Source organism: Triticum aestivum, chromosome 3A (genome assembly GCF_018294505.1).
Source record: "Triticum aestivum cultivar Chinese Spring chromosome 3A, IWGSC CS RefSeq v2.1, whole genome shotgun sequence".
NCBI classification, from domain to species: Eukaryota; Viridiplantae; Streptophyta; class Magnoliopsida; order Poales; family Poaceae; genus Triticum; species Triticum aestivum.
In genome coordinates this window covers 697,525,502-697,547,730 of record NC_057800.1, presented here as the reverse complement: position 1 = coordinate 697,547,730, position 22,229 = coordinate 697,525,502, and the positions used below count along the sequence as shown (strand labels likewise).

The 22,229-nt window shown below is 43.3% G+C and overlaps 1 protein-coding gene across 1 annotated transcript; it reads left to right on the top strand.

Moving 5' to 3' along the window:
• The first annotated feature begins 498 nt into the window (after nucleotides 1–498).
• Nucleotides 499–15,454, top strand: LOC123063303 (putative B3 domain-containing protein Os03g0621600). The gene is made up of 7 exons (XM_044487045.1): nucleotides 499–2,965; nucleotides 4,229–4,350; nucleotides 12,679–12,815; nucleotides 13,084–13,531; nucleotides 13,617–13,804; nucleotides 14,776–15,029; nucleotides 15,176–15,454. The coding sequence occupies exons 3-6, from the start codon at nucleotides 12,699–12,701 to the stop codon at nucleotides 15,022–15,024; spliced, it is 1,002 nt and encodes a 333-aa protein (XP_044342980.1). The 5' UTR covers nucleotides 499–2,965; nucleotides 4,229–4,350; nucleotides 12,679–12,698; the 3' UTR covers nucleotides 15,025–15,029; nucleotides 15,176–15,454.
• Nucleotides 15,455–22,229: the final 6,775 nt, after the last annotated feature.

Here is a 22,229-nt window from a genome sequence, read left to right as displayed (position 1 = left end):
CCGCCGCCGCCGTCTGCACATCCCAGGCTCCCAGCTCCCCCGGCGCCCGCTCCTCCGGCGAGAGGACAGGAACATGGTGGCAGCGGCCGGTGGAGAGGGGGCATCCGGGTCAACAAGACGTTGCGGTACGAGGTGAATCGGCGGCAAGCCCGGCGCCAACGCTACGCGCCGCCTCTCCGACTCCTCACTCCGTCCTCGTCCACGGTGGCCGCCGCCACCCTCACCTGCGCTCATGCCCTCTTCATCTCCGGCCGCGAGCTCCACCCTGTCCAGCCTCATCTCCCCAGATCTTCTTGGTTTTGGTCCGGGAGCATACGGGTGCGGATCAAAGCGTTGATGGACAGGTTCGTGAAGGAGCTGTAGAAGGCGCTGGACGTGGACATCCAGGATCGCATCATGAAGGAGCGGGAGATGCCAGCTACATCAGGAGCGCAAACGCGAGGTCGCCGAGAGGGAGGCCGTTTGGAAGGCCGAGCTCTCCCACCGCGAGGTAGTAATCGAAACCCGTCCATATCTTACTGTCGTCTCCTTTTCTGTCAGACCGATTCATCTGCGTGTTTATACCCTGGTGTTGATTCATATGATGGTGTCGATGGCATGATGCCTTCAGTAAGGGATCAGTTGCTGAATTCTGGTGCATTCCAAAGTATATATATATATATATATTAAATTTACATTTCCACTACCAGTAAACCATGTTGTCGTCAATCTCTGATGTGTAGAGTTGACAGAGAAGATTCAATGTTGTGATGGTCACACTCTTCTTGAATAATGTTTGTGCTGCATGGTCCTACTCCTTCTGGTGAAAGCATTTTTAGGACCTTCAATGAGTTCTTCACTTTTTCTGTTAGTAGTGCTGAGATTTAGTGGGTTTAACTGATATTTGAAAAATGATCTTGATATAGTGAGTTTAACTGGTATTTGAAAAGTTTGAAGGGTTGACGGCTTCAGGCACAACATGCATTTTCTTGCTGTGGTACAACCTGGGCTCAAAACATCATTTTCTGTCTAATGCTTCAATTAAACCTCTTTTTTAGTCTACTCTCTTAACCTCATTTCTTTAAACTCTCTTTTGAAATAGTTTCGAACTAATGATTCAAGAAAATTTCAAAACCTATTGCACTTGTTCAGTCCATCGATCAAACTTCACAAAACATAGACCTGATACTAATCAACTCATAAGTTGCACGCTATCCTGCCTCCCCTCCCCTCGAGACCGCTCGCCACACAGCCTAATCGCCGGCCCTAACCCGGAAGGATTCCGCCCACGATTTTCTTTTCTAAAATGTTTGACACCTGTGTTTTATAATTCCAGTGCCCATCAGGTTCAATTTAAGGTACTCTTTAGATCTGAAGTTTGTACTGGAGTTGCTGTTGGTTCATTCATATTCGTTCAGTACTGCCTCTGAATTTTGGTTCTGCAAGTCTTTAGACCTCTTATCTTTGCTATGACTAGATTATAGGAGAATTTTCTGAAAAAATAGATAGAGAGGGTGTATATCTGATCCAGCAAGTTGCAGGATGATGCTGAGAGTTTTCAAACACCATTAGGTTATTAGCAATCCTTTGTCAATATTTGCCATTGTTGGATATTCACAAAATTCAGGAATGTATGTTGTCAAAAGATTTTAAACCCTTGGTCATCGGGCTGTGATCATATTACCCTTTGTTATCCGACTGGAGCTATTGTTGAATATTATTGACGAGTGTTTTGCTATTTTGGATTGTCTTCCAATATTTGTTGTTTGAGCTGTTGTGCTTGTTAGTGGAATGATATCTAGAATTATGCTGATTGGGGGTGCATCCAGAGAACTGTATTCTAAAAGACTAAACACCTGGAAATTAGTATTGATGGAGACCATTTAATATTTAATATCTCTATAGGGAGGTTGCTCTGAGGAGAACTGAATGGAGTTGCACCAACCAAAATGCTCAATTGGACACATGCTTCCAAACGTGTAAACAATAGTTATATGACCCTCGATCGGTATCACGATCGTGAATCCTCTCTTGGCCGTTGTTTCAAATTTTTTTACAGAAGTCTTCGAACCTTTTTAGTAGGTGAATTTTGGAGTGAAACTCAATAAATATTTTGTTCTTTTAGCTATGTACTCAGTTGTATCTACTGGTGATTCTTCCCCATTCAGTGAGAAGGATGATTACGAGGTCGTCCGGAAAGTAGGCAGTGGGAAATACAGTGAAGTCATAAGAGCGTTTAAATCACTAAAGTAGTGATCTAAACACTCTTATATTTCTTTACAGCAGGTAGTAGTCGCCGGCTCACAAACACAAAGTAATGCGACTTACTTACTCATCTGCTTCTTACTCTAAACTATTGGGACTCACTAAAGAATTTGCAGCGACAACATATATGGTGATATCCAACGAAGCTTGTTTGGCTGTCTATTCTCGATTAATGCAGAGGCCCGAAGCCGAACTCATTCATGGTTCTATCTTTTAGATACATGACAGAGAATCAACAAATTCACTTCGATCTGTTTGATGCAGAGTGTACAGAAAGTGACTGTTGACTGGTAGACTGTTGAATATACGTGCAAATACATATTTATATTGGGTATTTTATTGCTTAATATAGTAAGAACCAGATATTGTTACTGTCTGCCCACTAAGATCTCCAAACCACACCTTGTTGATGCATGTGAAGTTACATGTTAGTAGTTTCTTGGTTATTCCTTGGCTAATATGCTGGATTATTCTGCGTACATGTGTTATATCTTCTTACTTGCATGCTTGTTTGTCTTGACAGATGGCAACTTCTTTGGGGTTGTGTCAGCAAGCTTTATTCAACTTCTTTGGAATGTCGTAGGATAATTGCCATGATTTAGCTTTAGATTCCCACATGTTTCTTGATCTGAGTGTATGCTCATGTGGTAGTTAATTATTTGGTTCCATGACGAGGACTATGGAGATCAAGTTGCACACTATCAAGAGGCCTTCTCCAGAGGTATTCTACAAGTTATCAGAATAGATTCTCTTCATTCCCTGTACCTTGTAGCATCTCCATCTAAGGCCGGAGTTCTGCACCTACCTACCTGTTGGTGTAATAAATTCCAACTATGAAACTAAGCATCAATTTATGTCCTACACATAGTGTTGGCAGTGTGTCATTGTTGGGTAGATGTTCAGTACTGCCTCTGTATTTTGGTTCTGCAAGTCTTTAGACCTCTTATCTTTGCTATATGACTAGATTCAAGGAGAATTTTCTGAAAAATTGGATAGAGTGGGTGTATATCTGATACACAGGATAACGCTGACAGTTTTCAAACACCAGTAGGTTATTAGCAATCCTTTGTCTAGGTTACAAATTTCGCCACTGGCAAGTCTGACAGTTTTTTTTTCTTTTCCTTCCAACTGATGTCTGTTGTAATAAAAGATACTACACATTATGGATTTGTGTGAAAGTGAGTTGTTGCTTTTCTCCCTGTTGTTTACCCCAACAAGGGTGAGGCTGGGGAAAACACATTCCTTTCTCTGTATTTTTAGTTAATGTGTTAACTTTTTTATTTGCAACTTAGATTGTCTGATGCATTTCGTCTCTGTACAATTAGTAAGATCTTCCTCGTCTTCCTTCCTCTCCTTCTCCACCTCTTAATTTCCAAGTGATTTCAGTGTGGTGTTACTTTTAGGTAAACCTAGAAACTTTGGGAACTTAAAAATTAGGCAAACCGTTCTTGCAAGAACAACAACTTTGTTGTTGACTAGATGCACTGCGCCTTATTTATATGTGAGATCTGTAAATTGAGGTGTCTTGCCGTGGTGTTCAACTTCTTTACACAGTGTCTAGCTCGCTAGGCTGGGACTTGAACCACCATGCAATCTGAAGGAAGACTAGCAGTTGGAAGTTGTGTTAATTAATTTATATGTACTAACTTATATTTATGTGCTTTTAGAATGGACGGTATGCTGTAATAGTTCGAACTGTTATCCTCCTAAAAAGAGACAAACCGTCGGATTGTTTTGCTATATAGTGTTGATGTCTCCTTAAAACAACCAAGGCTTCTTTTTCATCAGATATAGAACTGTGATTCTGTAAATTATATTTATTACTATATCTTTTTGAACAGAATGAATGCCATCTTCTATTTTCTTCCATTCAACACTGTAAATTTCCATCTTCTATGAGGAATCCATAACGTCATGCTAACAACTCTTAGTCTGCTATTAGTAGGAGACAAATGTGTGTAAATGTGTGAAAATGGTTGCATAGGACATGATGAGGTGCTCGAGCAATACAAGTGCGCACAGATACGCCCCAAGAGGCATCAGGAGTCGATTTCGGACCTGTAGGAGTCACGTCTGGTGGTTCCGAGTTGGTCGAAGCACTTCCCGGTAAGTCGTCATCTTCTTGACCATGTCTTGATAAATGTTTTCCAAGCTATGGGTCATTTCCAAAATTTTGCATAAGAATTAAAAATAAATATTTTCCGTAAACAAAATGAAATTTGGATCAAGTTGATCCACTGACTTGGCAGTTGGACCAGATCAGGTGAAGTATCTATATTAAGTAGTTGTGACCCGGGCAGGGTTACAAGATAAATAAATATTTGGTGGGTAGGGAAGCTCATGTTGGTGAAAGCCACCCAGGTAGGGTCGGCTTGGATGGCGGGCTCCTCTACATAGGGTATCACATTAGGACATAACCAACTGGCGCTTACTTCAAAAGCGGCGCAAACCGTACTGACCATAGACCTGGAATGGGATGGCCCGAACCGACTATCCTTGCCAAGTAACTGCCTCTGCATGGGTGAGAAGGTGGCTGTAGCCGGGTAGGTACAGTCACCCTAGGGCGGGACCGCCGGCCAGGGGTCTCGACCCGCGGGCCTTTAGTAAGGCAAGGTGGAAAAGCAGAGGTAGTGTACGGGCTGGTCAAAGGTTCTGGTTCCTTGGTCTAGTCGTGCGCACGGGTAGCGCATGGAAGACTTGGACCAAGTGATGCTATGGGCAAAGCAGTACACCTCTCATCAGAGTAAATGTGATATACTCCCAGCTTCCAGGATTGGAAGTGCGTCGTGTGGGTTTTCCTCTAACACAGGATGTAAGATCCCACGTCGCTCTATCGCCAGTAGATTTTATGAATTAAATTTGGTTTTCAACAAAATGGGTTAAGGGAAAAAAAATACCCGCATAGTATTTTGAGATAATGGCTCGGTGGTGGTAGCTGTGGCCGATAAAGTTTTTCCTCTTTAAAAACTCATACATTCACTTTTCCCGGCGACTTGCGGAGTACGTATTTTATACGTACTAAGCTGCACTTATGTTGTCTTTCAGAGCAAGAGAGTTATGAGAACTCTGAGGCGATAGAGAATGGTACTTATGATGAGTCTGGTCATCTTAACAACTTTGGTTATTTTGAAGTGGAGTATGATTATGAGGAAGTTGACAATCAAGGCTATGAAGAGTAGATGCCCTCCATGGTTGGTCTAAAAGGCTTATACTAGAAGCAGGTGACGATCTATCGTCATGGCCGCATAGGCTTAGTCGACACTTGAGGTGTCTATGTAATAAAAGCTTGCCTATTCATGGCAGTCGCTCCGTCTTGTACATGGCACTGTTCTCCTTAACTGATCCTAGCGCAACTCTGAAGTGAAGGCTTCCGTTACGCTTGACTCTGTTGGACGTAACGGGGCGTCACACGCCGCACGGTCGGCTTAAAAAGGATGACCGGCGTCGCTGACGTGGGGTCCAAGGTCATAAATTAAGCTGACCAGGTAGGTGGCGGGCGGTTGGACAACCGCCATGTGGGGCCACGGCGGACACCGAGAAGGCGTGCATGGCGTCTGTTCCGCGTCTGCGCCAACACATTTGGGACACAAATTTGGCCCGCAAATGCGTCAGCGCGGATGCGAAGCGGACTCCATTTGGATTTGAGTCGTCGTGTTGGCCTCCTCTTTTGTCCGCGCCGACCCAAATGGATGACGGCGGACAAAATGGATGGCCCCATTGAAGTTGCTCTAAAAACTTGTGTCTTAGAAGACTAATAAGTTGAATATCTGCCCTCTGTGGGGGACTCTCGAGGATTGCTCATTGTCTAGAATGATAATATATTCATAAGTGGGAAATATTCCAAAATCAATTTCCCGTGTCTGTTTCATTTACTTCAATCCACAATGGTGATTCCTGAATATTAACCAATGTTTATAGCCTTTGTCAACAAGAAAAATTTCATTGATTGATTTCAAAGCATTACAATGCCAGATGATCAGAACTGAATCATAGTGAGGGACATTAACTTCATTAGATATCCAGAAAATAGGAACAAAGAAGGGAGGACACACAAGATATGATGCACTTTAGTGAAGCCACCAGTCATTTGCTTTTGGTAGAGATTCCTTATAAAGAAAAAAAAACTATACATGGAGCTATATGCAAGATATTTCTCTTCTTTAGCGTTTGGAATGGTTTCTTCCATAGAAGCTTTGACCCTTTCATACCCAAATAATTTGGCTATCTCCCTAGCCAAGACCACTTTTGATCATACTCCATGTGTCATACAAATTGGCAGATCTATACCCAAGTGAAACTTATTCATATTTGAGCACTATTGGCTTGATCACCCAGATTTTCAACAGCTTGTCAAGAACATTTGGCATCATTCTGTCAATGAAGTGGATAGTGCAAAGGTCATTACTACTAAATTCATAAGGCTAACAAAACGTATAAAATTGTGGGCCAAAAAATTATCACATTTATCAGAAGCGATTCAGAATACAAATATTGTTATTCTCTTTTTTCAAAATCATGAGCATTTTTTGAATTCGCGAACATTTTTTGACATCACAAATATTTTGTGAATTCACAAAAAAATTATGAATTCATTGTTTTTTTTAATTTGCGAAGAATTTTTTTAATTCAAAACATTTTTGAATTCATGAAAAAATTGGTATTTAATGAAAATTATTTAAATTCATTAATTTTCTCGAATTCGTGAATAATTTCAAAATTATGAAAAAAAACAAAATCATGAACATTTTTTGGAATCTCAAACATTTTTTATGAATTCACTATATTTTGGAAATCATGAAAAAAATTCGAATTCACAAACGTTTTATTGATTCAAAAATATTTTCCGACTTTTTGAACAGTTTTTGTGCTGGCCAACATTTTTTGTATTCACGGACATGTTTTTGTATTCATGATTTTTTTTTGAAATCTTGAACATTTTTTCCAAATTTATGCACATTTATGAAATATTGGATATATTTTGAAGTTCAGAACATTTTTCAAATAGAAATCCCGCAATAGAATTGAAATTCATATTGTTAAACAGCTCACCAAGTAAAAAAATAGAAAAGAAAATGAAACACAAAATACAAAAAGAAAGAGGGGCGCCCAGCCCGCATATGGGCCAGCCCAGAATACACGTAGTGGGAGCTCATGCCTAGAGCGGCTGTGCGTTTCATCGTTTTCCGGCGCGCAGGTCGCCAAATAGAAACACGCCCGTAACGCCAGGCACACTGGGGCAGGCACTGAAGGTGAAGAGAAGAGGAGACAGAGAAATGAAGCCTAACTGAATGCAGAGGAAAGGGGCTTAGCCCAGCACAGGGACTGGCTTTTTTTTACATCAGCATAGGGACTGGCTAGATAGACGCAAGAGTGAATTCTAAAAAGAAAAAGAAAAAAAGACACAAGTGAAAAAAGACGCAAAAATGTTTTATCTTGTATTTGACAAAAATATTAATCAAGCATTTGAAAATGTTAAATGTTAAATGTTTTATCTTGTGTTTGATCATGTATTCTAAAAATGTTAATCTTGTATTTGGAAAATGTTAATCCAGCATTTCAAAATGTTTAACGTGTATGAAACAAATGTTGAACATGTATTAAAAATATGAATCTTGTACTTAAAAAATATTAATCAAGCATTTTGAAAAATATGAAATAAGTACAGAAAAATGTTAATCAAACATTTATTTTGGTTTTAAAATGTATATGGGAAAAATGTTGATCATGTGTTAAAAAAATAATAATCTTGTATTCAAACAATATTGAACGTCAGGGTGGACACGGTCCGGGCCGGTCCGGTCCCTCACCGAGCCACCCTTTGGACCGACCGGCAGCGGTCCGGACCGGACCGGACCGACCAGCCACGCGGTTCAGTTTTCACGGACCGGACCGGCCGCGGCAAAGCCCGGGCTGGACCGAGCGGACCGGCCAATAACCACCGGCGGCGAGGTGCAGGGGGCAGCGGAGTTGTGGGCGACGTGCGCGAGTGCTGTTGTGAGGTGGGCGACATGCGCAAGCGACGGCGGCAAGGTGGGCGATGTGCCGTCGAAAGTGCGCGGCTGTTAGCCATGAACCTTCCTTAGCAGTTTTTCTGTAGTATGCAACTAATGTAGGGTGCGCATGAGCCCATGATTTCCGGCGTGCTAGCCTTGCCATAAATAGCGGATCAAACCTGACGTCGAGTTAGTGGTCAATGGCTCCGTGATTTTCGGATCGAGCCTTGTTTATGTTGTACTTTCTTTTACCTGTTCGACTGAATAAAAGTGCAGAAACTGAAGAGAGAGCAACGGAAGAGAGACCAACGTGCCGGCTGATGGACCTGATCATACGCTTCAACAAAATGAAAACGGCAGCATAGGATCACGGCGCGTGATTATAGCAGACGCTATTAAATCTATTGCCTTCCAAAAAGAAAACACTGTATTTTCCTGATCTGTTGGAAGCGGAAATCACGGTCGAGCATTTCTCCACAATCCGAGAATCATGGCCGATCGAGCGTTTATCCCAGTTTATGGCCTGTGTGCGTGCTGTGTTTAAACCGTCATCGTCGCCGCCTCCTTTTGCTGCCATGGCAGCGAAACCCGCAGCTATAACACTGCCGGTGCCAGGTCGAGAACACGAGATCATCGGCGGTGCACGCACGGCAGCGACGGCTAGCGGCGGCGAGAGGCTATGGCGCATGGTGAGGAGATGAAGGAAGAAGAGGGGAAGCTTGGGGACGCGGAGGTTCACCCGGGGGCTGCCGGTGGCCGCGATGACGAGGAACGGTGGCGACGATGACAGTGTTTTCTCGGTCCTCTCGGTCGGACCGGTCAAAGCCCGGACCGGACCGACAAATTTTCGGGCCCAATTTGACAGACCGGACCGGCCAGTTTCTCTAGCGGGCCAGGACCGAGCGGGCCACGAGCGGCCCGAAAAGCCCGCTCGGTACGTCCAGCCTGAATTGAACGTGTATTGGAAAAAAATGTATTAGATATATACCAAAATATTTATAATATGTACTGGAGATAAAAAAATATATAAGTTTTCTAAAAATGTTAATCATGTATGTCAAAATGTTTAACATGTATATGAAAAATGTTTCTAATGTATACAAAAATATTGAATTTGTACTGAAATTTTTTAACATATGTTGAGAAAAATAAAGCCAACGAAAATGGACAAAAAGATAAAAGAACCAGAAAGGGAAAGCGAAGAAAATAGAAGACCAGGAAGGAAGAAACAAAAAAACAAAGTATAATAAAGAATGAAAGAAAACCAGTGAAAGTGAAGAAAACTATAACGAGGAAGAATGAAAAACTGAAGAAAACCGATGAAGAAAAAAATGTCAAAAGCAATAAATAAATGAAAAAAATGGTGTGAAATAATAAAACCGGAGAAAACAAAAAAAAATTCAAAGAAACCTATTGAAGAAATAAAGAAAACCGGAAGGAAAGAAGACAGAAGCCAACACCCTCTCTCGGAATAAAGTAATGTTTTTCCTTTTTTCATAAACGGGCGCCGCACACACTTTCCTCCACGCTGGGCCTTTTAAAATTGATGATTTTTTTGAAAATCGATGACCTTTTTTCAAAGTTGATGATTTTCTTAAAAAAAATATGAACCTTTTTCAAAATCAATGAACTTTTTCTAAAATCGATGAACTTCCTTTAAAACTTTAAAATTGGAAAAACTTTTTTCAAAAGAGGTGAACTATTTCCCAAAACTGCTGAACTTTTTTTTCAAAATTTGTGAACTTTTTTCAATTTTGTGAATTTATTTTATGAAAATTGTTGAAAGTTTTCTTAAAAATGATGAACTTTTTAAAATTGAAGTTTTTTTTTCAAATACTTCCAAGATCTAAGTGATATAGTTTATAAATAGCGTGGCTACGGTAGTTCTTATGTTTTTGGTGTTGTTTTCAGTCAGTGCAATTGATTAATCTGAGTGGTTAGCAAATTAGGTAGGGCGAGCGGCCCACCTCGCCCTACCGAGTTCTCCGCCTGTGATACTGACCATATCCATACCAACCATCCCACTACACCAGACAAAGGACGAGGTTCTCACATTACCACTGAAATCAAATTTCAATTCTATTACTTCCTTCCATCCATATTACTTGTCGCTAAAATGAATATATCTTAGAACAAAATCATGTGATTATATTAGTCGGATCACCATAGGACGACACATGCCTTATTTTAGACTTGGCTGAAATGGCAGAAATTTAGAATTCTAGTTGTGCCGGACCGAGTACCAGAACTTAGCATTTATTTTAGTGAAAAAACCGACTCCACTTGCGGTTTTATTAGAGATAAATACACTAGAAGTATTTTTTTTAGGAAAAGAACTTTTCATTCATCAAAATGCACTAGGAGTCTTAGAAATTACACACGGCGATAAGTTTAGTCTACAAACTTATAAAATATGTGATTACGGTCATCGAACTCGCATGGCCATGCAAATACGGTCACATATCCCGTACGTGCATGCGTGGACAGGGTCCACTATCAGTGACAGTTGATGCTTGGCCCGACGCGTTTTTACAAAAAATACACCTACTTTTTTTATTTGCGGAAAAATGCCAACTCTTGATGTGTTCCGCATGTCAATACAAACCAAAAATTAAGACGAAATAGTGTGGGCACCATATTTCAAACCCACGACCACCTACACATGTTGATGTCTAAAGTGGATAACTACATTTTAATATATTAGAACAAAGGCGCGACCAGAAATGGACAGTGGTCTGTGCGGCCCATTTTGCACTTGTTGGTTTTTATTTTTTTGAAAAAAGGAAGACCTCTAGTCTCTACATTTGGATTATACATGCAGCCATTTTATTAATTATTCACAAAAGACCTTACAAAATAATACAGCAGTAAGACTGAAGCCACCGTCTAGGCAATATCTGTCGCTACTTATATCCAGTTGATAGTCTAGGCCTAATTCGAAACAGACCTCGCAGTCAAACCTAACATCTAAGACCTGAGGCCCCAACCAAGCCACCTGCCGGGTATGGGACATCCACCGGTCCGACACACACTCAATGGTCGCCGCCGCCAACTACCACAAATCCATCTTCAGAGTTATACTGACGCATCAACCTTGCCCGGCCTAGCTGTCGTCGACGCCACCATCATGCGCTCGTCCATCAACACACGCCCATCAGTGAGACCCCGCTGCACCATGCTGCTGGGGCCCGCCGTTGTCGACGTGTCAGATGCAACGCCGCACCTCCTTCACGAACACCACCTGCTGCCACTGGTCCCATCCCCTCCACCTGCATTTCCTCTGTACTCCCAACCGAGCCCCAAGGCCCCTGACGACACCTCCAGGAAGGTCACGACGTGAAGCGCCGCTGCCGCCAAATCCGAAGAGGATTGTAGGTTTTCATCCAACATGAGATAGGGGTGGGTAGATTGGGCCCTCAACTGCGCCTTCATGAAGGAAGCGACGCCCATGGACGACGTCGTCGCTGGGCTGGCCAGATCGGCCAAGGTTTCCCCCGGACCCAAGGTACACCACCAGTCTCACCATCACCGGAGCCTGCAGCCGCAAACCACCAGGACGACGAGAGAGGCAGCAGGAGGGAGGGGAACCACCAGATCTGATGCCGTGACACCAAACCGCCGAAGGATCACCGACCACCCGATCCGATCCCCGGCAGCCCACCTGCCCCGCCACGCCCGGACGAGAAGGCCGGCCTAGGGGCCGCTGCCCCGGATCCAGCACCCTCCGCCCCAGATCAGGTAGAGCATAGCCAGGCTACCGCCACGGCCGCCCCTAGGAACCGTCCAGCCACCACGCCGTTGCGCACATGGAGACCGCCGTGGGGCAGATCGGCGCCGCTGCCATAGATCGGGACCTCATCCTTTTAGTTTTAGCTCATAGATATTGTACTTACAAATGAAATAACTTACTTTTAAAACTTGTTAATTTATTATTTGAAACATATTCAAAATATTTAAAATAAAATTTCTGAATTATAAAATGACACTCAAATATTCAAATATTGTACTGTAGTAATATTTACTGCTCACAGCCTCACACGCAACCTCATCAGGTCACCCCCCACATACACCCTCCCCAACGCATCCTTTGTAAAGTCTTGTCGCCTCTGACAGGCACACCTACTAATAGGCGCCAAGAAGTTGGAGAGGCGCTGGCTCTTCCACTACTTGCCTAATCTCCATGACGTTTGGCTTTCTCCTCTCAGAACGTTCTCCAGTCTCTCTCTCTCTCTCTCTCTCTCTCTCTCTCTCTCTCTCTCTCTCTCTCTGAATCTCCGATAATCACTGGTATGCTTCAACTTTTATCTCCCTCCCTCTGAAGCTCTTGTTTTACCTTCTCCCTGTTAGCTCCGATTTCCTCTATTTCCCGAAATGTTTTCTTCAACTTTGAGTTGTTACATTTTTACCTAAAATATTTAGGCACGATTCGTTTTTGTTGTAGATCCATTCCGTGGTTAGGAGATGAGCAAGCCATGGATGAAACAGAAGGAGCTGGACGAACATCGCTACTGGAACCACACAGGCGAGCAAGATAAGAATTTCTTCAAGGTTATGATTGGCGACTTCCATGAGAGAATGGTAAGCTATTTTCAGTTCGGCTCTGTTCTAGCCTCCTAGGGTAATTTTATTTTCAGCTGGATTATGTTCTACCTTTCTGTGCAAACAAAGAAAGGAACCTCTTGGGGTGAAACTTCATTACTTAATTCGGTCTGTCCTTTTCCAAAAAAAAAAGAAACTTAATTCGGTCTGATCTGAACTATACAGATGAGCTTTCTTCAGCGTTTTCTTCTTTGTAACAAAATTTTAGTGTCTCCTGACCTAGTGTGCTTTACCTTGTTTACTACAGATCATACCAGATAAGTTTGCCCAACATTTCAGGGGGCAAATAGGGCGAACTATTAAGCTAGCATCACGCCATGGCTATACTTCTGATGTTCAGATTACCAAGAATTTGGCGAAACTAGTCCTTGATTCTGGATGGAAGGCGTTTGCTCGCGCCCATAACTTGAGAACGGGGGACTTTCTTGTGTTCAAGTATGATGGCAACTCTGAACTGAAGGTTTTGATCTTTGGCCCGAGCGGTTGCGAGAAAATTCCGGCGTGCAATCTCATGAAAAATGCTGCTCCTGCTAAAGAATGGTGGGGAAACACTGCTAGCATTGTAAACACTTGTCACAATCTTCCCATGAAACTTCCACATAGTGGAAAACAAATTAGGCCAAGCAAGGATAGCTCAAGGCAGGGGAATGACATCATCAATGTCAGCTCGTCGAGCTCTCCATCAGAATCAGCAGGTTATGATTCACAATGTCAAACCTGCCATACATTATGCCCCATAAAACTTCATATATGCATCATACTTATATTTTCTGTGTTTAGGAGGTGTTTCATCTTCAGAAGATGATCATTCCCTCTCAGGTTGTATCCTGGCAAAGGGCACCCTCTTGAATCTAAATCATCTGCAGAAGAAGCAACTTGAAGAAAAAATCCGAGCTATGAATTCCGAAATCCCCATTTATGGGTGTGTCATAAGGAAGAGCAGTATTTATGGAAAAACCCGCACCCTTGTGAGTCAATATCTCTGTTCTCGAATGGATACTGTACATTAGTGGTGCTGCATTTTGCAAGCCGGCTGCTATCTCTGCATCTGACTTGCAGAAACCATGTTTGTCTCACCCAAATGTTGTTGGCTTATTCTGCATATTGATTGAAGTAGTTGAGTCATGTAACCATTGGGATAGAAAATTTTAGTTGGAGCAGATTGAAGTTTGTCTTACCCAAAACAATGTTCATCTTACCCTGTTGATTGTATTCTGCTTATTCTATCAGAAACTTTTATGCTTGCTTCCTGTCGCGGGATTTGCATCCGTGTATTTGTGTGGATGGCTTTGGGGTGGTTTGGTGGTGTTTGTTGTAGTGCGTGTTTAGTAGAAGTTGGTTGTAGTCTTGTTAGAAGTGTTTGGTTATGTCGGCCTAGTCTTGGGCTTGTATGGATGTTAATCTTCTTTCTATCAATGGATCAAAACGCAAGCTTTGCATTTTGTCCAAAAAAACCATCGAGATAGGAAATTATAGAAGAAAACTTTACGGTGTCAAATTTAGAGGTGATATGCTGCTGAATTTTCTAAGATAGCAACCCCAGTGAGCTCTTATCGTTACGTCTCTCATGTAAGCTGGGCGTTACAACTTCAGTTTCAATTTTTTTAATGAACTTTGCTACTCCCTCCGTTCACTTTTGTAAGTCATTTCAGACAACTCAAAATGGGCTGTTTTGTACATTGTCTGAAATGTCTTCAAGGTCTTATAAAAGTGAACAGAGGGAGTACTATACTACAAAATGATACTCCCTTCGTTCGGAATTACTTGTCGCAGAAATAGATGTATCTAGATGTATTTTAGTTCTAGATACATCCATTTCCGAGACAAGTAATTCCGAACGGAGGGAGTAGTAGCTGGACGTGTACATAGTTCACTACACCATGATGTTTGCTTTATCAGTCCAATTATCATTACTAAAGATCATTTCTCCCTTTATCAGGAAATATCAAGAAAATATGCTGAAGTATACCTTCCATTTGTGGAACAAATGGTGACCCTTCAGCACCATGGCAAGAAGTGGGAAGTGCGGTGTTGTGTTAAGAACAAAAAATCCAAAAGGCTTATGAGAGGGTGGATGCATTTTGTGCGTGGCAATAACTTGCAGCTGGGAGATGTCTGCCTCTTTGAGCTACTGAGAAACAAGAAGAAGTATGTGATGAATGTCCATATCATTCGCAAATCCCTTTAGAAGAGGTGAAGTATAACATATTTCCTACCATTGCTACCAACTTTTGGTATGGTGAATTACTGCATCAAGCATTGTTGTAACCCAAGAATTGTTTGCCAAAAGATTGCAGTCCGTTGAATCATCTCTCTATCTCACTGTACTCTCTCTCCAGGAAATGAGCATCTGATGAAAAGCTGGCCACAAGATTCAAGAAACAGAAGTAGCAAAAGGAGTTTTGGGTAAGGCCAGAAGAGTGGAGCCCTGACAATATACTGAAGCAAAGAGCTCAGAGTTCATAATAAAGCTCAAGTCCAGTTAGTTTCAGCTGCCTTTTGTGTTATCATGGATGTAATATTTTTAAAACCTTATGTTTAAGTGGATGAACTGTAGTGTCAGACAGGAAAATATTATGTTAGAGGTTATTGCATGGATGTACTGCTGGTTATGTCAAGACAGAGTTACATTATGGTCAGTTGCTCAGTTTTGCTGTTGGTTGCAGTGCCTGGGATATACCTGGGTATCAAATTGTCTATTGTGTGTGCTATAAATATTGTCATGAATAGGGACTGGAAAATCCTAAATTCGAATATCAGAAGGATTAATTCTGATAAAAAGCGGACTGCCCTATCTAACAAGATTGAGGAAATTGGATGTGCCGTCCTTTATCTTCAAGAAACAAAAGGAGATTTCTTTGACCGAGCATCTTTGACCAGAGATACTTAAAAAACTTCTGTCTTAGAAGGCTAATAAGTTTGAATATCTTCCCTCTGTCTAGAATGACAATTTATTCTGTCCTTTATCCTCACTGATTGGTCTCAAAGCATTACAATGCCAGATGATCAGAACTGAATCATAGTGGGGGACATTAACTTGATTAGATACCCTGAAAATCGGAACAAAGAAGGGAGGATGGGACACACAACATATGATGCACTTTAGTGAAGCCACCAGTCATTTGGATTTGGTAGAGATTCCTTTAAAAGAAAAAAAACTATACATGGAGATATATGCAAGATATTTCTCTTCTTTAGTGTTTGGAATGGTTTTTTTCATAGAAACTTTGACCCCTTCATACCCAAATAATTTGGCTATCTCCCTAGCCAAGACCACTTTTGATCATACTCCATGTGTCATACAAATTGGCAGATCTATACCCAAGTGAAACTTATTCATATTTGAGCACTATTGGCTTGATCACCCAGATTTTCAATAGCTTGTCAAGAACATTTGGCATCAATCTCTCAATGAAGTGGATAGTGCAAAGGTCGTTACTATTGAATTCATAAGGCTAAGAAAATGTATAAAATTGTGTGCCAAAAATTTATCAGATTTATCAGAAGCAGTGCGTTTCATCATTTTCCGGCGCGCAGGTCGCCAAATAGCCCGGAAACGCGCCCGTAACACCGGCCACACTGGGGCGGGCGCTGAAGGTGAAGAGAAGAGGAGACAGAGAAAAGAAGCCTAACTGAATGCAGAGGAAAGGGGCTCAGCCCTGTCAAACCTGATAATGTTGCGCATGCATTGGAAAGGGGCTCAGCCCTGTACAAGGAGGAGTTCACCACCGTTGGAAGTAGTTAGTTGGATAAGTATCTTGTAATCTTTATCTTCTTATCTCTAGCTTTTCTTCCTTCCCAAGATGTAATCTCCTAACCAACTTGTACGCGTATATTTGGGCTCGCAACCCCTCTATATAACACGCAACACGTCTGCCAGGATAGGTAAGACGTTTACCGCAAATCGCACATGGTATACAGAGCTATCTCTTCCCAAAACCCTAGCTACCCATCTCCACCAAAGTGCGCAGCATGTCTTCCTCCACCTCCTCCTCCTCCCAGCCAAACCTCAGCGGCGGAGTCACAGAGAAACTCTCCCGCACCAACTACATCCTGTGGCGGACCCAGATCACGCCACAGCTGCGGGGCGCCGATGTCTACCACTACGTCGACGGTACGTCGACCGAGCCGGCCAAAACCCACGTCACCAAAGATGCCGCTGGGAAAGAAACCGAGGGGCCGAATCCTCTCCATCCGCTCTGGGTGAAGGAGGATCAGCAGGTCCTTGGATATCTACTCCAACACCTATCCAAGGAGGTGCTCGTCACGGTGACCGCGATCACCACGGCGCGGGAACTATGGGTGGCGCTGGCGAGCATGTTCTCGTCGCAGTCCCTCAGCCGCGTCAACAACATTCGCACGGCGCTGATCAACGCGCAGAAGGGCAACCAATCGGTGTCCTCCTTCTTCGCCGCCATGAGGGGGCTTGCTGATGAGCTTGCCGCAGCGGGCAAACCAATCCAAGACGACGAGCTCATATCCTACATCATCCACGGGCTGGACCAAGACTATCAGCCCCTTGTCTCCGCCTTGGACGCCCGCGTCACTCCGGTAACCCTTGATGAGCTTTTCGCTATGCTTAGTAACTTTGATCAGCGGATGGCGCAGTTTCACGGCTCCGGTGGCGGCGGCTTCAAATCCTCGGCCAACTCTGTCTCTAGAGGCCGCGGTGGCGGCTCTCGCTCTCGTTCCTCCTCTCGTGGCAAGGGGAGGTCTAGTGGCGGTGGTGGCGGCGGCTACTCCAACAACACTCGCGGCAGCGGACGCTCTGGCAGCTCAAAAGGGCGCCGCGGTGGCGGCTCCAACAGATCGCGTCCGGATCTCCCTCGCTGCCAAATTTGTGGCAAACCTGGTCACACGGCGAGGGACTGTTGGTACCGTTACGAAGATGATGATGGTGATTCCTCACAAGACGAAGAAAAAGTTGCTGCCGCTGCCGATGGCTCCTATGGGATCGACACAAATTGGTATGTCGATAGTGGTGCTACCAACCACATCACCAACGAGCTTGAGAAGGTCACCATGAAGGAAAAGTATCGTGGCAAGGATCAAATCCATACGGCCAGTGGTGAAGGTATGGGTATTCGTCACATTGGTCATTCAATTATTAATACCCCTAGTCGCAAAATACATCTCAAAAGAATTTTGCATGTTCCTAGTGCCCACAAAAATCTTCTGTCTGTTCATAGAATCGCCATTGACAATCATGTTTTTCTCGAGTTTCACCCTTATTTCTTTTTGATCAAGGATCAGGCCACGAGGAAAGTGCTTTATTGAGGTAGATGCGTTCGAGGGCTCTACCCTTTGATTCTGGAGTTCAGAAGATTCAATAAACAAGCTTGTGGTGCTATCAAGTTTTCGTCCACAGGTGGCATGATCGTCTAGGACATGCCTCTTTTTCTCTAGTTGAAAAGTTACTTAGGAAAAATAAGCTCCCGTTTGTTGGTGAGCGAAATATTGAAACTATTTGTGATTCATGTCAGTGTGCTAAAAGTCATCAATTACCATATCCCATATCTACTAGTGTCTCCACTAAGCCTTTGCAACTGATTTTCTCTGATGTGTGGGGGCCTGCTCCCTCCTCTGTTGGTAGACACACCTACTATGTGAGTTTCATCGATGACTATAGCAAGTTCTCATGGATCTATCTTCTTAAAAAAAGGTCCGATGTGTTTCAAGTGTTTAAAAACTTCCAAGCACTTGTTGAAAGGAAGTTTGACAGCAAAATCCTAGCTGTCCAATCCGATTGGGGAGGGGAATACGAGAAACTCAATTCCTTCTTCCAAAACATAGGCATATCCCACCATGTGTCATGCCCACACGCTCACCAACAAAACGGGTCGGCCGAACGCAAGCATAGACACATAGTTGAGGTCGGTTTGGCTCTTCTAGCAGGGGCGTCCATGCCCCTCAAATTTTGGGACGAGGCGTTTCTTACAGCTGTCCATATCATCGACATGCTTCCTAGCCGTGTCATCAATAATGAAACACCTATGGAACGCCTCCTCCATGTCAAACCAGACTACACATCTCTCCGTGTTTTTGGTTGTGCCTGTTGGCCAAATCTTCGTCCGTACAATAGCCGCAAGCTTATGTATAGGTCCAAACAATGTGCATTTCTTGGCTATAGTGCCCAGCACAAAGGCGTCAAGTGCCTTGACATCTCCACCGGACGGGTTTACATCTCACGCGATGTCGTGTTCGATGAGACCAAATTTCCTTTTGCCAATCTACATCCTAATGCCGGAGCTCTCTTACGCAAGGAAATCTTGCTTTTACCACCTCACCTCTCTGGCTATGATCAAGGGGGCATTAATAATTGTGATGATCATATGACTAACCCTAACCCTACTACTAATAGCCTTTATGAGTCTTGTGGTGATGCAGGAAGAATTCGTGAAGAAATCATCGAAAATAGCGAAGAAAATACGGCAGCAAATCCATATTTTATGTGCCCTGAGCTGGGGAGAAAATCTCCCTTGGGATCTGCCCAGGAGTTACCGTGCAGCGAATCCACCTTGGGATCGGTGCCCCGCAGCGATCCTGCCGCGACAACTCCGACAACTGCATGTGGGCACGCTGAGCCGCCCGCGTCAGCCACGCGGCAGAATTCGGATGGCCGCGACGACTCCCCTCGTCCACACCAATCACCGTCCAGCAGATGGCAGACTGGTGCTGGCCTGGGCCGTGCGTGGCCTGAGGCCCAACCAGTCGTCTACAAGCGGCGGGTAGCGACTCGCCGGGCTGAGGCGGGGACGAGGCCGGGCCCAGGCAATCACGAGGCAATGATGACACGGCTCGGCCCAGATCCTCTGCGGCTGGTTTGCCGCTTGCGTCGCAGCGGACGACTGCAGAAGATCCCGACCAACCTGACGTCGCCGACACTACCGGTTCTGGAGCCATGTCAGGATCCTCCTTGGGATCGGGGGGAGATCAGCCAGATCCAGGCGTGGGATCCTCTGCGCCGGGGCTCTCTGTAGCGGCTCCTGCTACTGCTCCACGCCGCACACAGCTACAGCAAGGCAAAATTAAACCTGTTGATTATAAACATATTACAAAACATGGGATGATTTGTTCAACAGGTGAACCAGGAGAACCTAACACTCTTGAAGAAGCACTTGGTGATGCTAATTGGAGAAAGGCAATGAATGATGAAATTGTGGCACTAAGGAAAAATAAAACATGGCACTTGGTCCCTTCAAGAAAAGGTAAAAATCTTATTGACTGTAAGTGGGTCTTTAGGATAAAAAGAAAAGTTGATGGAACCATTGATCGTTACAAAGCCAGACTCGTTGCAAAGGGATTCAAACAAAGGTATAGTATTGACTATGAGGACACATTTAGTCCAGTTGTTAAAGCTGCTACCATACGCCTTGTCTTGTCCATTGCTGTGTCTAGGGGATGGAGTTTACGACAGCTAGACGTTCAGAACGCGTTCCTCCATGGTGTTCCGAAAGAAGAGGTTTACATGAAACAACCTCCTGGGTTTGTAAATGCACAGGCACCACTTCATGTGTGCAAACTTGACAAGGCGTTGTATGGACTGAAACAGGCCCCAAGAGCATGGTATTCTCGCCTCAGTAAAAAGATGCAAACACTCGGTTTTGTTCCTTCAAAGTCTGACACTTCGTTATTTATCTATAACAAGTCTAGAATATCCATATTTGTCCTTATTTATGTTGATGATATAATTGTAACAAGTTCATCTGATGAAGCAATAATAGCACTGTTGAAGGATTTAAGTGCGGAGTTTGCTTTAAAGGATCTAGGAGATCTACACTACTTTCTTGGTATTGAGGTCAAGCAACACAAGGATGGTCTACACCTCTCTCAAGAAAAGTATGCAACAGACTTGGTAAAAAAGGCTGGTTTGCAAAATTGTAAGTCTGCACCTACTCCTTTGTCTAGCACAGAAAAATTGTCTCTTGTTGAAGGAGAGCCTCTGAATTCAGAAAATAGTACAAAATACAGGAGTTTGGTAGGTGCACTTCAATACTTAACATTGACTAGACCAGATATTTCTTTTGCTGTCAATAAAGTATGTCAGTTTCTTCATGCACCTACCACTGTTCACATGACTGCTGCAAAACGTATAGTAAGATATGTGAAAAATACGTTGAACATTGGTCTAAACTTCAGCAAGTCATCTTCTGCACTTGTCAGTGCCTTTTCTGACTCAGACTGGGCCGGATGTCTAGATGATAGACGCTCGACTGGTGGTTTTGCGGTATTCTTTGGACCAAATTTGATATCTTGGAGTGCAAGAAAGCAAGCCACAGTTTCAAGACCCAGTACAGAGGCAGAATACAAAGCATTGGCTAATGCAATAGCAGAGATCATATGGGTGCAGTCAATTTTAAAGGAACTAGGTATAAAAAGCACTAGAGCTCCATGTTTGTGGTGTGATAATCTAGGTGCTACCTATTTGTCAGCAAATCCAGTCTTTCATGCTAGGACCAAGTATATTGAAATTGACTTTCACTTTGTTCGAGAAAGAGTTGCAAACAAGCTTCTGGATATTCGGTTTATTCATTCTCAAGACCAAGTTGCTGATGGCTTTACCAAAGCTCTGCCTACAAGAAGTTTTGAAGACTTCAAGCATAATCTCAACCTAATGAAGTTGTGATTAAGGGAGGGTGTCAAACATGATAATGTTGCGCATGCATTGCGTGTACAAGGAGGACTTCACCACCGTTGGAAGTAGTTAGTTGGATAAGTATCTTGTAATCTTTATCTTCTTATCTCTAGCTTTTCTTCCTTCCCAAGATGTAATCTCCTAACCAACTTGTACGCGTATTTGGGCTCGCAACCCCTCTATATAACACGTAACACGTCTGCCAGGATAGGTAAGACGTTTACCGCAAATCGCACAAACCCAGCACAGAGACTGCCTTTTTTTTGACATCAGCACAGGGACTGGCTAGATAGACACAAGAGTGAATTGTGAAAGAAAAAAAGAATAACACAAGCGTGTAGCGTGGAAGAGGCACCTCTGAATTGGTTCCTGTAACCTGAACCCTACGGGTATTCCTCCCTTGCATGAACTAAAGTTTTTTTTTTTTGAGATGAACTAAAGTTTGTCCTTAGGATTCCATCTTCCTCGGCTCGACGCTTAGGATTGTATCTTGTACTGTACTGAGTTTATCTCTGATGACTGATCGATTCACAAACAAAAATATCTCTCATCGATTCGACTGTTCTGACAACCAGGAAGAAAACCGATCATAATCGCATCGTATCTGCTTATCAGGTACAGTACGACTGTTCAGTCTAGTCAGGATGACTCAGGAATCCGTCGAAAGTTCCAAACTATTTTTCTATGGTTTCCATGTGTCCTTTTTGAGAACCCAAGGAAGCTTCAAAAGGTACTAGCATAGATCGATCGTTTGCAGA

Bases quoted from the DNA above. Each gene is read 5' to 3' on its own strand.
- LOC123063303 (XM_044487045.1), top strand. From the start codon at position 12,699: ATGAGCAAGCCATGGATGAAACAGAAGGAGCTGGACGAACATCGCTAC. The intron at 12,816-13,083 runs GTAAGCTATTTT...TGTTTACTACAG, and splicing joins GCGACTTCCATGAGAGAATG to ATCATACCAGATAAGTTTGC. The intron at 13,805-14,775 runs GTGAGTCAATAT...TCCCTTTATCAG, and splicing joins ATGGAAAAACCCGCACCCTT to GAAATATCAAGAAAATATGC.